Below are 12,766 nucleotides of genomic sequence, written 5' to 3'. Positions count from 1 at the left end.
GAACGAAAGACGGGTCACAGGACGAGGTCGTGCTTGATTGATATAGTCCAACTCACAATATCTGGATGATTACCAGCAAATAGGATGGACAAACGTGTTAATAGATGCCTGGGGACTTTCAATTCTACAGTTATATCTTCACTCACTGTATCCCCACTTGATCCCAGGCGATTGTCTGCCCACCGCGGAAATCCCCTTGCAGATTCCGTCCCCGGCTTCCTTGAGTCGGCTCCGGGGTACTCCGTAGATAGATCGGGACGCCCACAACCCGAGCACGCACAACAGCCTAAAAGGAAGTCCTCGTTGCAGTTTGATTCCTTTTCCTCACGTTTGGAAGGTATCTGCAATTGAACAAGAGCCGTATGATCAAATCAGGTCTCGAATACTGACGAACCACTAACCACAAAGGTTTGAACTCTATCAGGACGGAAGGACCTCGGGTCACTTTGACTGCAACCTTCTGGCACTCCGTACCACCGTCTACTACGTACACTTATAGTTAGATCAGCAAATTCGCAGTCATCATTTGCTGGTTCAAGTCAACAACCCTTCACAATGACTAGGTCCAATGACGATACGGTACCCAAGGAACTATGGCGACACTCGAGTCCTTGCAGTACCCAAATCTACGACTTCATCCAATCCGCCAATGCCAAGCATGGCCTGTCCATGTCCACTTACGACGATCTCTGGCAGTGGAGTGTCTCTGAGCCCGCCAAGTTCTGGGAGGATGTATGGAAATATACTTCTATCAAGGCCCATAAGTCATATGACCGTGTGAGTATACTAATACGCTCTTTCGAAGCGCAACACAAAGGCTGCTGTTAGTGCTTGTCTCCTTTGATATATGATGGCTAATTTTCCTTATAGGTCCTGAGCACGGACGAACTACTTTTTCCTCGTCCCAACTTTTTCGAGGGGAGTAGGCTTAACTTTGCTGAGAACCTCCTGTATCCGTCTTCGTCTCCTGATGAGAACGCGGTTGCGATAATCGCTGCCACGGAAGCGGATCGGGAATTTGTGACCTGGAAGGAGCTGCGCGACCGCGTACGCAGATGTGCCAACTCGCTGAAACAATCGGGTCTGCAGGAAGGAGACCGTGTGGCAGGGTTTCTTGGTAATCATACCAACACTGTTGTGGCGATGCTGGCAACGGCATCGATTGGCGCCTTCTGGACAGGCGTCTCACCTGATACTGGCGTACATGCGGTGCTAGAACGCCTCAAGCAAATAGAACCGAAGATCTTGTTCGCCGACAATGCATCTCTATATAACGGGAAGGTGCACGGGACCGATGCTAAGTTGCGTGAACTCGTGCCGGGGCTGCCGAACCTGGAGTTTCTCGTCATATTCGAGACAATCCAGTCCTACAAATTGGACCCTCAATTCTTGATACCACTACGTGGAAAGGTTCTTACCTACAAATCATTCCTTTCTACGGCCAGCAACCCTTCTGCCCCTCTGGAATTTGCAAGTCTGGGACCCGAACACCCTGTCTACATCTTGTATTCTTCGGGAACTACAGGGGCACCAAAGCCAATTGTTCATGGTGCACTGGGAACGCTGCTGCAGCATAAAAAGGAACATGTGCTTCACTGTGATCTTCGTCCCGGAGATCGCTTGTTCTATTTCACGACGACTACTTGGATGATGTGGCATTGGCTTGTTTCCGGTCTTGCCAGTGGCGCTACCATTGTGCTCTATGATGGCTCCCCTTTTCGGCCATTTGACCCGGAAGGTGGGAAGGGTGAAATGGCAATGCCACGCCTGATTGACGAACTGCAAATCACGCACTTCGGAACTTCTGCCAAATACCTATCCATGTTAGAGCAGGCTTCCCTACATCCAACCAGTCACCCTCACCGTCCAGTAAGCTTGAAAACACTGAAAGCTATTTTTAGTACGGGTTCTCCATTGGCGCCGTCTACATTCGAGTACGTTTACTCGTCTATCAAGGCGGATCTCATGTTGGGTTCGATCACCGGCGGGACCGATATCTTGTCGCTATTTTGCGGCAGTTGTCCCATCCTACCTGTCTACAAGGGAGAGATCCAGTGCCGCTGCTTGGGGATGGCTGTTTCTGTCTACGATTACGCTGGCAATGACGTTTCTACTTCCGGTGAGGCCGGCGATCTGGTGTGTACGAAGCCATTTCCTGCGCAGCCTGTCATGTTCTGGCCTCCCGGTCCGACAGGAGCGGAAAAATACCGCAAGAGTTACTTTGACGTCTTCGGGCCGACAATCTGGCACCATGGTGATTTCGTGCGTCTGGAGCCCCACACTGGAGGTGTAGTGATGCTGGGTCGCAGTGACGGAGTTCTCAAGCCAGCCGGTGTTCGGTTCGGTAGCGCAGAGATATATAATGTTCTTCTGAAACATTTCGCAGATGAAGTGGAAGATTCTCTGTGTATCGGGCGTCGGCGGGATGGAATTGACACCGATGAAACAGTCGTCCTTTTCGTGAAGCTGGCATCGTCTGGTGACTCTCCAACAACCATGCCGCCTGACCTCGCAACTCGCATCCAAGCGACCATTCGCAAAGAGCTCAGCCCTCGGCATGTCCCTGGAATTGTGGACGTCTGCCCCGAAATTCCGGTGACATCCAACGGCAAGAAAGTTGAAAGCGCTGTGAAGCAGATCCTGTGCGGTCTCAACATCAAAATTGGTGCCAGTGTGGCCAATGCCTCGTGCCTTGACTGGTATCGCACTTGGGCTGCGGCGCACCCATAGTGTCGTAGTAAGGTCTCCCTCAATAGATGGTCTGGGAAAAGCTTAGAGTGAAGCCATATGCCATGTTAAGATTGTTTGTTCACGGCCTATAGAACTAGATAATGAATGATTTCTTCTTCCAGTGGCGAGGGTCAATGGTGTCTCTGCTTTGTCCGCATTACTCAATTAGCGATTCTAGATCTTCCATTACTAACCAGGTGCAAGTAGGAAATCACAGTTTTACCGATGACTCAGGCTCTGTAGGAACCTAATACAAAGAGAATGGGGGCGGGTAATTACAAGACAAACAATCCCAATTGGAAAGCAATTCGTCAATCCCAAGACATCATATCCTGCTTGTTCAACCAGACAAGTCTGACGTCGTGCGCCGTGCCTGTGGTGATTAGATAAGCGATCTGAGTCCAAATCCTTGCGGGCGCCGGCGTGACGACGACATCTCCGGAAACGCCGCAGCTTTCACGCCGTCCGGGAAAGGGAGCAATTTTGAATTGAGTACTCTCGGCCCATATCATCCATTCATATCTGTCAATATGCGCCGTTCTGTACTACGGGCCGTTGAGTCCGCAAAGCCTCTTGCCCGCGTGCCTCGTTCCGCGTCTAGAGGCTTTGCTACTGTTAATGAGAATGGTTCCAAGGTAAGTTCTTCCAATGCAGGGAATCTCACTTGATGGTTCTGGTCGGACTTGGGATTAATTCTAACTACTTTGTCCTTCGCTGTGTAGGACCCTGCCGAGCTTGATCAGATCACTACTTTGCCCAACGGTATCCGCGTCGCTACGGAATCCCTGCCTGGGCCCTTCTCTGGTGTCGGAGTTTACGTCGATGCCGGATCTCGCTATGAAGATGAAAGTCTGCGGGGTGTGAGCCACATCATGGATCGTTTGGCTTTCAAGTCGACCAAGTCGTACACCAGTGATCAAATGCTTGAGGTTTTGGAGAGCCTTGGAGGAAATATCCAGTGCGCTTCTTCTCGTGAATCCTTGATGTACCAGTCCGCTAGTTTCAACTCCGCTGTCCCGACGACTCTGGGACTGTTGGCCGAGACTATCCGGGATCCTCTGATCACAGAAGAAGAAGTGCTTCAGCAGTTGGCTACAGCTGAGTATGAGATTGGAGAGATCTGGTCCAAGCCTGAGCTCATCTTGCCCGAGCTGGTACATACCGCGGCCTACAAGGACAACACATTGGGAAACCCTCTGCTTTGCCCGCACGAGAGGCTGGGCGAGATCAACAAAGCGGTGGTTGATAAATACCGTGAAACCTTTTTCAACCCAGAGCGCATGGTTGTCGCTTTTGCTGGTGTGCCGCACGCCGAGGCCGTCAAGCTTACAGAGCAGTACTTCGGTGATATGAAGACACACAAGAAGACAGACGGCCCTGTTCTCTCGGGCACGGGCATCGAGACTACTTTGTCTGAATCCCAGTCCGCCGCTGAGGAGGGCCAGGTGCCCACCATTCCCCAGTTCACTCCGTCGTCCACCACAACTACCACCGCAGCCTCCCCCAAGTCGGGATTTCTTTCCAAGCTTCCCTTTTTGAAGAACCTCTCCAACTCCGGCTCGCAGAGTTCCGCCACGTCGCCGCTTGACCCATCATTGGTGCAGTCGTCGACGTTAGATCTCAACCGTCCTTCCCACTACACCGGTGGTTTCCTCTCTCTTCCTCCCATCCCTCCCCCTGCAAACCCTATGCTGCCTCGGCTGAGCCATATCCACCTTGCCTTCGAGGCCCTTCCGATCTCGAACCCTGATATCTATGCCCTGGCAACCCTCCAAACACTCCTTGGAGGTGGCGGTTCCTTCTCTGCCGGTGGTCCCGGTAAGGGAATGTACTCGCGTCTCTACACCAACGTGTTGAACCAGCACGGATGGGTCGAAAGCTGCATCGCGTTCAACCACAGTTACACAGATAGCGGAATCTTCGGTATCTCCGCATCTTGCAGCCCGACACGTACCACCGAGATGTTGGAGGTCATGTGCCGCGAGTTCCAGGCTCTCACTCTCGACACGGGCTACCAAGCCCTGCAGCCGCAGGAGGTTAACCGTGCGAAGAACCAGCTTCGCTCTTCGCTCCTCATGAACCTAGAGTCGCGTATGGTGGAATTGGAGGATCTCGGACGTCAGGTCCAGGTGCACGGCCGCAAGGTTGGTGTCAAGGAAATGTGCGCGCACATTGAGTCTCTGACTGTGGAGGACCTGCGCCGGGTTGCTCGGGAAGTCTTCGGTGGTCTTGTTGAGAACAAGGGCCGTGGCACTGGCAGGCCCACCGTTGTTTTGCAGGAAGGCGAGTTGGAGGGTTACAGGCTCCGCCCTTTCCCCTGGGAGGAGATCCAAGAACGGATTGCCCGGTGGAAGCTGGGAAGGAGGTAATTTGCGATGCAGTTGAAGCCCCGACATCGCAGCGACTACCTGTGCTGTTCACGGGGTATAGAGAGATGTAGCACTTCCATTTTCTTCACTCCATGTAATTAGAGATAGCCATATACAATCATGTACAATACATATTGCCCAAACATCCCCTTTTCCCTGGAACAATTGAACGTATAAATTTGGGGCGTCGCGTGGATGCATCGGCTGCAGTAGAAGCTCCTTACCGTATTGAGTTCGTTTCCGCCCGGGAAAAAAGTTGGATCCGGAAGGTCGAACCCGCCGTCCTCCATCAATCTCCGTCCGTCCTCAACACTTTCATTCCATCACCTCAACCCTCGCCCGTACTTCCTGCGACCCATTATATTATCAATACACCCTTTTAATCCCCTTTTCTACAACCACCGTCACAATGGTCAAGCTTACCGAAGTCGAGGATGAGCACTTCTCCCAGGAGAAGCCCATGCCCAGCAAGCACAATGTCCTTCTGACCTCGGACGATGAAGAGGAAGACGACTACACTGACACCGGTTAGTATCCTGATAACCCATAACTCAAGGCACAAATCAACCGGGCGCTTGTTTTGCGTGAACAATTGCACTTTTACCTTCACCTTCATCCACCGCGCAACAACATCCGGAAGCATTATCCATCCACGCCGAATCTGATCCATTTATCCATTCGTCCATCGGCGCAGCCGTTCAAAACACATGGCCTTCCTTTTCTAACATGCCATACGTACAGAATCCGAAATCTCCGTCGAGTCCGACCTCGAGGTCGATGGTGAGACCTTCTACGACCGTCTCTACGCCCTGAAAGACATGATTCCTCCTTCCACACGCCGCTCGGTCACCAGCACTGTCAACTCCGTCACCTCTTTCACAAAGTCCAGCATCCAGTTCAGCGGTAAGGCGCTGTGGATCATCAGCACCAGTGCCTTCCTCCTCGGTGTCCCGTGGGCTCTGGCCTACGCCGAAGAGGAGCAGTACATCCAGATGGAGCGCGAGCAGGGCATGATCAAGGGCGCCAACGAGGTACGTTAAAGCCATCTCTTTTTCCAATTTCATTTTCGATGGGCTATCTACTTGTCGCTTGGCTATCATTATTGTTGTTATTGCCAAGTCGCCTTATCCCGAGGCAGTTGGCGATGACGTGAAAACTCTTTTCCGTTCTTATTACGTGCCAAGAACGGAGATACAGACGTCATTTGGATCCCCCGTCCATTTTTCGATTTCTTGAGAAATATCCAAACAGCAGCTAATTACATTGTTCTCTATTATCAGATGCTTACGCCCGGTGCCCCCGGTGAAGAGAAGCCCGCTCAACCCTCTTTGTAAATGAATACCGCAGCCAAAGATGAAGATAGCAACAGGTGGGAATAGTTGATTTGCCATGGCCTGTCGAACTGCCACTACCTCAATATCGAGCCTGTCCGAAGCCACCTGTTGTCGTTAGGCCTTTGGTTTTTCACTAATTTCGTCGGTCTTCCTGGAGCGCGACGTCAACGTTCAGGCGATGACGTTTATCGATTTCGGTGAATCTTTCTTTTCCAGCAAAAAAAGAAAACGAGCCAGGCAACTTGATTTAGCGATGCATGATCCGGATTACATTGGGTTAAAAGCAGGTGTGTACTATTGAGGATACGGAAGAATCGCGAAACAATCAACTCATTGATTTGAGTTGGCGCGAGGAAGATATAAAAGGGATGGTATGGTTTCCATATGGACATGAAGCAAAATCTTGCCCACCTGTTACTGTTCGGAATCTCTGGCCCTATTAACTTGACGCTTTTTCTCCTCTCTCAACCTTTGATTCCAGAACTTCTGGCTTGGGCGATGTGTGTATTTCTATACTGGTTTATTTTCCCCCTGGTTACAATGTTCGTTTCGTTTTATGTCTATTTCCACCATTTTTGGAAGTCATGTTTCTAGATAATGAAATGTGAATGATCTTGAAATATCATATTCAAGAAGAAAGCTATATGAGCCGCGTACATTTTGTCACTTCGCTAGGAGAAGACCGAAGATGAAAAACAGAAATAGGGTATCAAGCATAAAGATTAAATGTACAAGCCCCTGAAACGAGACGACAACAAGATGAATATGAACAGAAGAATTGTGTAAAGGCGCGCATTCGAAGAAAGTGGCGATCCTGACCAGGGAAAGAACTAACCCGCCTCAGACCGAGTACAGAACACCGTCCAGATAAACCACCCATAAATGGATCAAATATGTGCAATCGAAAGCATCTCATCAACAGCGAAGCAGAGGCAGCTTGCATAACTCACTACCCAAGAGTCTATGTAGTAAATGACATGGTCAGCAAATGCTCTCGGCTGCCACGTTGATCTTGACTGATGATGATGATGATGATGATGATGATGATGATGATGATGATGATGATGATGATGATGATGATGGAATATCAAAAACATACCGTAGTTTCTCTCGCAGTGCGTAAATTAATGTGAAAGTCACGCCACAGTTTCTTGACCTCACCATTCGCTATCATTGATTCCACTGCTTTCACGGCGTACTTGGTTTTCTTCTTCGTGGTCCAGTGGCTGCGCTCTACAACTCTCGTCTCGGATAGATATCCCTGATGTTCGAGGTAGCCGATTACCCATTCGTTGAGGTGGAAGCGCCAGTGGGTTAGGGTGTGGGCTAGTGTTGCTTTGTTTTTGCAGTGGCTGGTGGTGGGGAGATGGTGTTAGTATGTATGGGATGGGTTTTCTGGAATTCGGTGAAGTAGAAGAGGGGGGGGGGGGGGGGGGAATGCTTACCGGCCGAGGAAGAAGCGGGTGTTTTCGTCTGGTAGGATGTGGCCGTCTCGATCTCTTTCTTCGTGGTCATCGTCTTCGTGTTCCTCCTCGTCATCGTCGTCGTCGCTGTCTTCGTCGGTAAGCGGTTCGAGTGTTTTCAGTGAATAGGCTTTCCCGTATAATTTGATGTCGAATGAGGCTGGATGACCTGAGCGGTTGCAGGCATCGCATGGGTGATTCTCTATTGTTGGAAATGTAGTAATCTCAATCTGAGGTCGAGCTAATAATGCTCTCCGGAATTTGGCGTTCCAAACAGATGAGACGAGCTGTGATCCGGTGCGGCCCTTGACTTCGTCTTCGAGTTTGCTGAAGGCGACTTCGTAGACCGGATCGGAGCGAGGGAATGCCGGGTTGAGTTGATTATGCACCATCCACTCTACTGCGTCTTGGAAGTAGTCCTTGAGTTGCTTGTAGGCATGTCGCGAGAATTCGATGGGAATATCCTCTAATCCCGTAGGTGCCCCTAGAGTATCATCATCGTCTTCTAGCACAAAGTCGTCTTCATAGCGGTCTAGATCATCGTTGCTTGCGATCGCGGATTCAACGTCACTTTCTTCTTGTCGAGTACGGAACTGAGGCTTCCGTTTAGGGCTCCCTTCATGGGCTTCGGGTTCGTTCTCTTGTTCACTTCCGTTGTCACCGTCACCATCGTGGCTATCGCCATCGCCCGACTGCTCAAGATCACTCTTAGATTCCTCGGTATCAGACGCTGTCTTTCCTGCCCTCCGACGACGTAAAGCTTCCAGGTGTTGTTGTCTTTGGGCCCGTGCTGAGTTGGCAAGTCGACCTCGAGTGCGCGTATCTTTTACCACTATAGACAGACCTGTCAGTGCGACAAGAACTGAAGACGGTCTAGTTTGTGGGTTACATGGGCTTACCTGAGTCCTGCAGCGCCTGAAGATCTTCTTCTATGTCTAATTCGTCCTGTTCAAGCCCGCGACGCGGCGTCTGGGGGACGTCGGGGCTTGCGTTGCGCGTCCTGCGCTTTCTGGGAGAGATGATCAATTCTTCTTCCGAGTCACTATCATCGGACGCGATAGCAGGCTGGGGGGCCACACCACGTCTCAGCTTTCGGCGAGACGCAGGAACAACCTCATCTACATCGCTTTCCGAATCGGCAGCGGGTTTCTGCGGGGTCGCGGAGGGAGATTCGGAACTGGATACGTCTGTCCTCTTGCGCTTGAGAGATCCTCTTTGTGGGTTTTTGCGTGTGCTGCGCACGATCTCTATATCGCTATCACTGTCGCTAAATGGTTCTGCTTTGGGTTCGGGGGTACGTTGGGGCGGAGGTTTGGCTATCGGCATCCCACAAGTCAGTACCTATTATCGTGCAGTGGTTATGATAAAATCTCACCGACATGCTGAGAGCGACCTCCCCGGAATACTGGCATGGAAGGATGCGCATAGCGCAAGTTTGCGCGACGATCATCCTCCTTGTCGGAGTCCTCTTTCTTCGTCGGCGGGGAGCTCAACGGAGCGAAAGCCAGCCGCGTCTGCTTTTTCTTGCCGTATGTGCGGGGCATCGGGGGTGGCGCAGGGATCGGCTATTTATGGTAGTGAGAATTGCTGAGTATAGTCCGAGTAGACGGTGGACGTTTCGCGCTGAATGTAGAAATAGTGACCAAGTCAAAGGACTGAATAGAGCCTGTCATAGGATCTGATGTCTTCACTGAGCGCGCAAGAGTCGCGTCTCGGTGTCACGAGAGCACGTGATAGCTAATAGCTACCCAAAATGGTCAGTCACAGTTGTTGGTATACTCTATCTCTTATTGCAGACGCTGTTCATCCATTTCGTATTCAAGTTACTTTGCGCTTCTCCTAAATGTCACTTTTGAGAAGACGCCAGAATTCCTTCAACTAGTTTTCAACTAGTCTTCAATGAGCTTTTGGACAGGCTTTGAACTTGATTGAAGAAGTCAAGGAAATTGCTTGGTTTCTCATTACTGGAAGTCTATTTTGCTCTCATTAAATCCATGTGGTTTGCCAACGCTAGGGTGAGCCTTCTACTGAGGTGTAGGCGAATAATGCATGGTCTAGAATAAGCCAAGGCAATGTGAAGCTGTCAGGCTTCTCTCTCCCCTATGTGGGACATGATAGAGTCATGTTATTTCTCTGGCATGGGTTGCAGTTTCCTGAATAGAATTAATGGCATACCCAGAATGTGACTCCTTGACTTACTGCATCACGAGCACCACTCAAGGAAGCTCCATATATAGTAGTCTCATCACATTGACTGACTCAAACTTCTTCCACAGCATTTTAGCGGGCAATTTCTTGCATAAATCTGCATCAATCACTCACTCTATTCCTTTCTCATGTATTGTCAGCAGCACCTTTTTGCACTTTTCTATGCAGTATTGGGAGCTATCTCCAATATTACCCAAGATGCATACCGAGCAGTAGGTGATGACCACCAAGTTTCATGTTCGGACCCCTTGTTTGGTGCTTCGAGGTTTATCGCAATATCCCCAACCAAGGGTCAAGAGGGACCGGGATGTGCAGTATCCTTGACGTGTCCTGGGATTTGGGAGACCATGAAAAGGGGCGACAGACAAGACCGGAATACAGTTGGCTATTCACATCCTCCAAATGCAGCTGAACCGACTTTCAAGCTCACCTTGGCGATAACGAATGTTGGGGACCGACCAACGAGTATACGTCACTGCGAAACTGTCCTAGAGCAGCTCGTTCTCGAAAGTCGTGACGATAACCTGCAACATCCGTTCGGCCCTGTCCAATCGGTGATTCCCCTTCAGCATAAAGCTGCCTCTCAGGAGCACAGAACGAGGAGATGGCCACGTCAAGAGATGCCACCGAATAAGACTGACACGAGTAGAGTCAAGGAGGCACCTCCATCAAACCCTCTGACGCAAGGCTACCATGGAATCCTGAAATATATAATCTCAAAAATGGAGAATGGTAAGAGCCGCCGCAAGAGGAGGGATGTTGCATCGGATATCTCTCCTGACATTGGCGTGAGCCAATACTATGTTCAGAGGGACCTATACAGCCTTGGTGGACCGACTTGCGAGGACACCATATGTGAGGGAAGCGATTGGAGGACGATATGCATTTCGGATCAAATCCCAGACAATAAGAGGGATCAATGCATCATGTGCTATCCCCGAAAGCATATGGCGCTTGTACATGGCTATTGTCAAGAACAGAAGTATAGGGAGCTGGACATATTCTACAAGACATGCGCTCTGCTGGGTGCATCGATCCTCGCAGCTACGCTCTTATACTTGCTGCGTGAAATCTATAAGAGGCTTCGGATGCGATACCAGTATCTCCAGGACATTTGTCACCGCAGTCAGCTCTCAGAAAGTACTACTACAAAGACAGGATTTCCGTCTATGCATCCTATTGGCGCATTGGCGTCTTTGTTCCCTGGAGTTCCTAAAGCTTGGAATGACCCACAACGTCTATACAATGGCGCCGTCGACGGGGCCAATACCCCTACAGGCAATGATACGGTGATCCGGCAAAAGTTCCGGCGGTTTGGGCCCTTCATGAAAGATCACCGTAGGAGAGTACAGGACATCTTCGATCTCGAAGATTATCAGAATGGGCCAGATCCGGGCACTAGAGTCCTGGTACTTCCACGAGCTCGCAATGCGAGCATACGAAGACATGCTGTAAGGTCGGACTCTCGCACGAATCCTCATTCGAACGAGGACGCCAGTTCGGATTCCAAAGTGGCAGAGGGCAACGTTTACCGACGGACGACTTCTCAGCAGAGCTATTTCAACTGAAGTTCGTGGCCGAGTTATGCGGTCTTGTAATTATGATTGTTATCAAGAAAATGTATGTCCTAGTCACTATGAAGTATGATAGTATGAATAAAGTGCAGTGTATAGAAATGTGCTGCACAATGGTGGTTGTTCTGGCCCTGCGCAGAATGGCACCTGCTTCTCAAGGCTAATGGGCGGCCACAACTAGACGAGACCAAGTAGCGCAGGAATGCTAGCCTCTCCGTCAAAAGTACTTCATATGAGGTATTGATAGTTGCGCCAAGACCAATTCAATTTGTTCGTATCCGGGGTCATTCGCATTGTCGCGTATCATCCACTGAGCAGCCCGGCAACTTTGGCATGTGTATCTGGCACGAACCGTTGGGTTAGGAGGATGGTTCTAGAGAGCCATGAACTAAAAGCATGCGGAATAAAAGAGCCTGACAGGAATACGAGAGCTGGCTTCCTATGGATCATCGGGCAAGATTAATTTCAGGGGGATCGAGGGCATGTCTCGTGACCCCATCCCGTCGCCATCGGATTGCCCAACCTGTTCTTCCCTCCGTCTGCTCCTCCTCCCTTCCACTCCTCCCCGCCTCCCCCAATTCTCCCTTGGACTCCATGTGAATCATCCAGGAGCTTAGGCGCTGGTCCTATCATAAACCCTGTTTCATTCCATTGGTGGACCCTCTTTAGCCCTCCTACCAACCTTCGCGTTGCTGATTCGTGGAAACGCCTGTGGATATCTACCGCGCCTGGCTCAGAATTTCCTCGAATCTCGACCCCGGATTTCTCCACATTACGACTACCCCAACAATGGCCTGTTCTGGGGGAGTCTGGGGATGGCACTTTGAGCTTTCCCCGTGAAGCCCACCCCGGATACCCCACCACCGACAAAATCCTGGAGACGAATGGTCGAATGCCGTGCCCTACACACTGTCTGATCCTGGATGCTAGGACCTCTGATAGACCAGCTCCCCAAGAATGCCTCCGCGTTAGCGTCCACACGAGTCCTGGAACTGGTATTATAGCGCCCTATGGCTTAATATAGCGCTTGCCACCTGGCTGCTGGCACGCGGCATGGTAGCTTATCTAGCGGCATGGCCGGCGCGCCT

General features: G+C 50.6%; 5 protein-coding genes across 5 annotated transcripts; 4 read left to right on the top strand and 1 right to left on the bottom strand.

The window, feature by feature from the left end:
- Window positions 1–555: 555 nt before the first annotated feature.
- On the top strand, window positions 556–2,730 carry BO88DRAFT_342632 (acetoacetate--CoA ligase family protein; the record flags this gene model as incomplete). The annotated part of the gene is made up of 2 exons (XM_025703148.1): window positions 556–777; window positions 871–2,730. The coding sequence occupies 2 exons, from the start codon at window positions 556–558 to the stop codon at window positions 2,728–2,730; spliced, it is 2,082 nt and encodes a 693-aa protein (XP_025562027.1).
- A 448-nt stretch (window positions 2,731–3,178) lies between these two features.
- BO88DRAFT_405681 (mitochondrial-processing protease subunit alpha) lies at window positions 3,179–5,277 on the top strand. The gene is made up of 2 exons (XM_025706950.1): window positions 3,179–3,365; window positions 3,453–5,277. Exons 1-2 carry the CDS (start codon window positions 3,261–3,263, stop codon window positions 5,097–5,099), a joined length of 1,752 nt encoding a protein of 583 aa, XP_025562026.1. The 5' UTR covers window positions 3,179–3,260; the 3' UTR covers window positions 5,100–5,277.
- Window positions 5,278–5,508: 231 nt separating this feature from the next.
- BO88DRAFT_342178 (mitochondrial import receptor subunit TOM22) lies at window positions 5,509–6,433 on the top strand (the record flags this gene model as incomplete). Its single annotated transcript, XM_025703131.1, has 3 exons — window positions 5,509–5,626; window positions 5,841–6,130; window positions 6,380–6,433. 3 exons carry the CDS (start codon window positions 5,509–5,511, stop codon window positions 6,431–6,433), a joined length of 462 nt encoding a protein of 153 aa, XP_025562025.1.
- A 650-nt stretch (window positions 6,434–7,083) lies between these two features.
- On the bottom strand, window positions 7,084–9,499 carry BO88DRAFT_488714 (uncharacterized protein). The gene is made up of 5 exons (XM_025712633.1): window positions 9,272–9,499; window positions 8,796–9,212; window positions 7,879–8,728; window positions 7,533–7,785; window positions 7,084–7,394 (listed from the first exon to the last, which is right to left on the bottom strand). Exons 1-5 carry the CDS (start codon window positions 9,438–9,440, stop codon window positions 7,383–7,385), a joined length of 1,701 nt encoding a protein of 566 aa, XP_025562024.1. The 5' UTR covers window positions 9,441–9,499; the 3' UTR covers window positions 7,084–7,382.
- Window positions 9,500–10,102: 603 nt separating this feature from the next.
- BO88DRAFT_464256 (uncharacterized protein) lies at window positions 10,103–11,706 on the top strand. The gene has a single exon (XM_025711305.1). The coding sequence runs from the start codon at window positions 10,233–10,235 to the stop codon at window positions 11,670–11,672; it is 1,440 nt and encodes a 479-aa protein (XP_025562023.1). The 5' UTR covers window positions 10,103–10,232; the 3' UTR covers window positions 11,673–11,706.
- Window positions 11,707–12,766: the final 1,060 nt, after the last annotated feature.

The sequence above is a fragment of the Aspergillus vadensis genome (assembly GCF_003184925.1).
Source record: "Aspergillus vadensis CBS 113365 unplaced genomic scaffold BO88scaffold_14, whole genome shotgun sequence".
Taxonomy (NCBI): Eukaryota; Fungi; Ascomycota; class Eurotiomycetes; order Eurotiales; family Aspergillaceae; genus Aspergillus; species Aspergillus vadensis.
This window is presented reverse-complemented; position numbering and strand designations above follow the sequence as displayed.

What these genes read in the sequence shown, in the direction of transcription:
- BO88DRAFT_405681 (XM_025706950.1), top strand. Translation starts at nt 3,261, where the DNA reads ATGCGCCGTTCTGTACTACGGGCCGTTGAGTCCGCAAAGCCTCTTGCC. An exon ending in TTAATGAGAATGGTTCCAAG is followed by an intron (nt 3,366 to 3,452) that starts GTAAGTTCTTCC and finishes TTCGCTGTGTAG; the next exon opens with GACCCTGCCGAGCTTGATCA.
- BO88DRAFT_488714 (XM_025712633.1), bottom strand. Translation starts at nt 9,440, where the DNA reads ATGCCCCGCACATACGGCAAGAAAAAGCAGACGCGGCTGGCTTTCGCT. An exon ending in AGGTCGCTCTCAGCATGTCG is followed by an intron (nt 9,213 to 9,271) that starts GTGAGATTTTAT and finishes GGATGCCGATAG; the next exon opens with CCAAACCTCCGCCCCAACGT. An exon ending in ACCCGCTTCTTCCTCGGCCG is followed by an intron (nt 7,786 to 7,878) that starts GTAAGCATTCCC and finishes CCCCACCACCAG; the next exon opens with CCACTGCAAAAACAAAGCAA.
- BO88DRAFT_464256 (XM_025711305.1), top strand. Translation starts at nt 10,233, where the DNA reads ATGTATTGTCAGCAGCACCTTTTTGCACTTTTCTATGCAGTATTGGGA.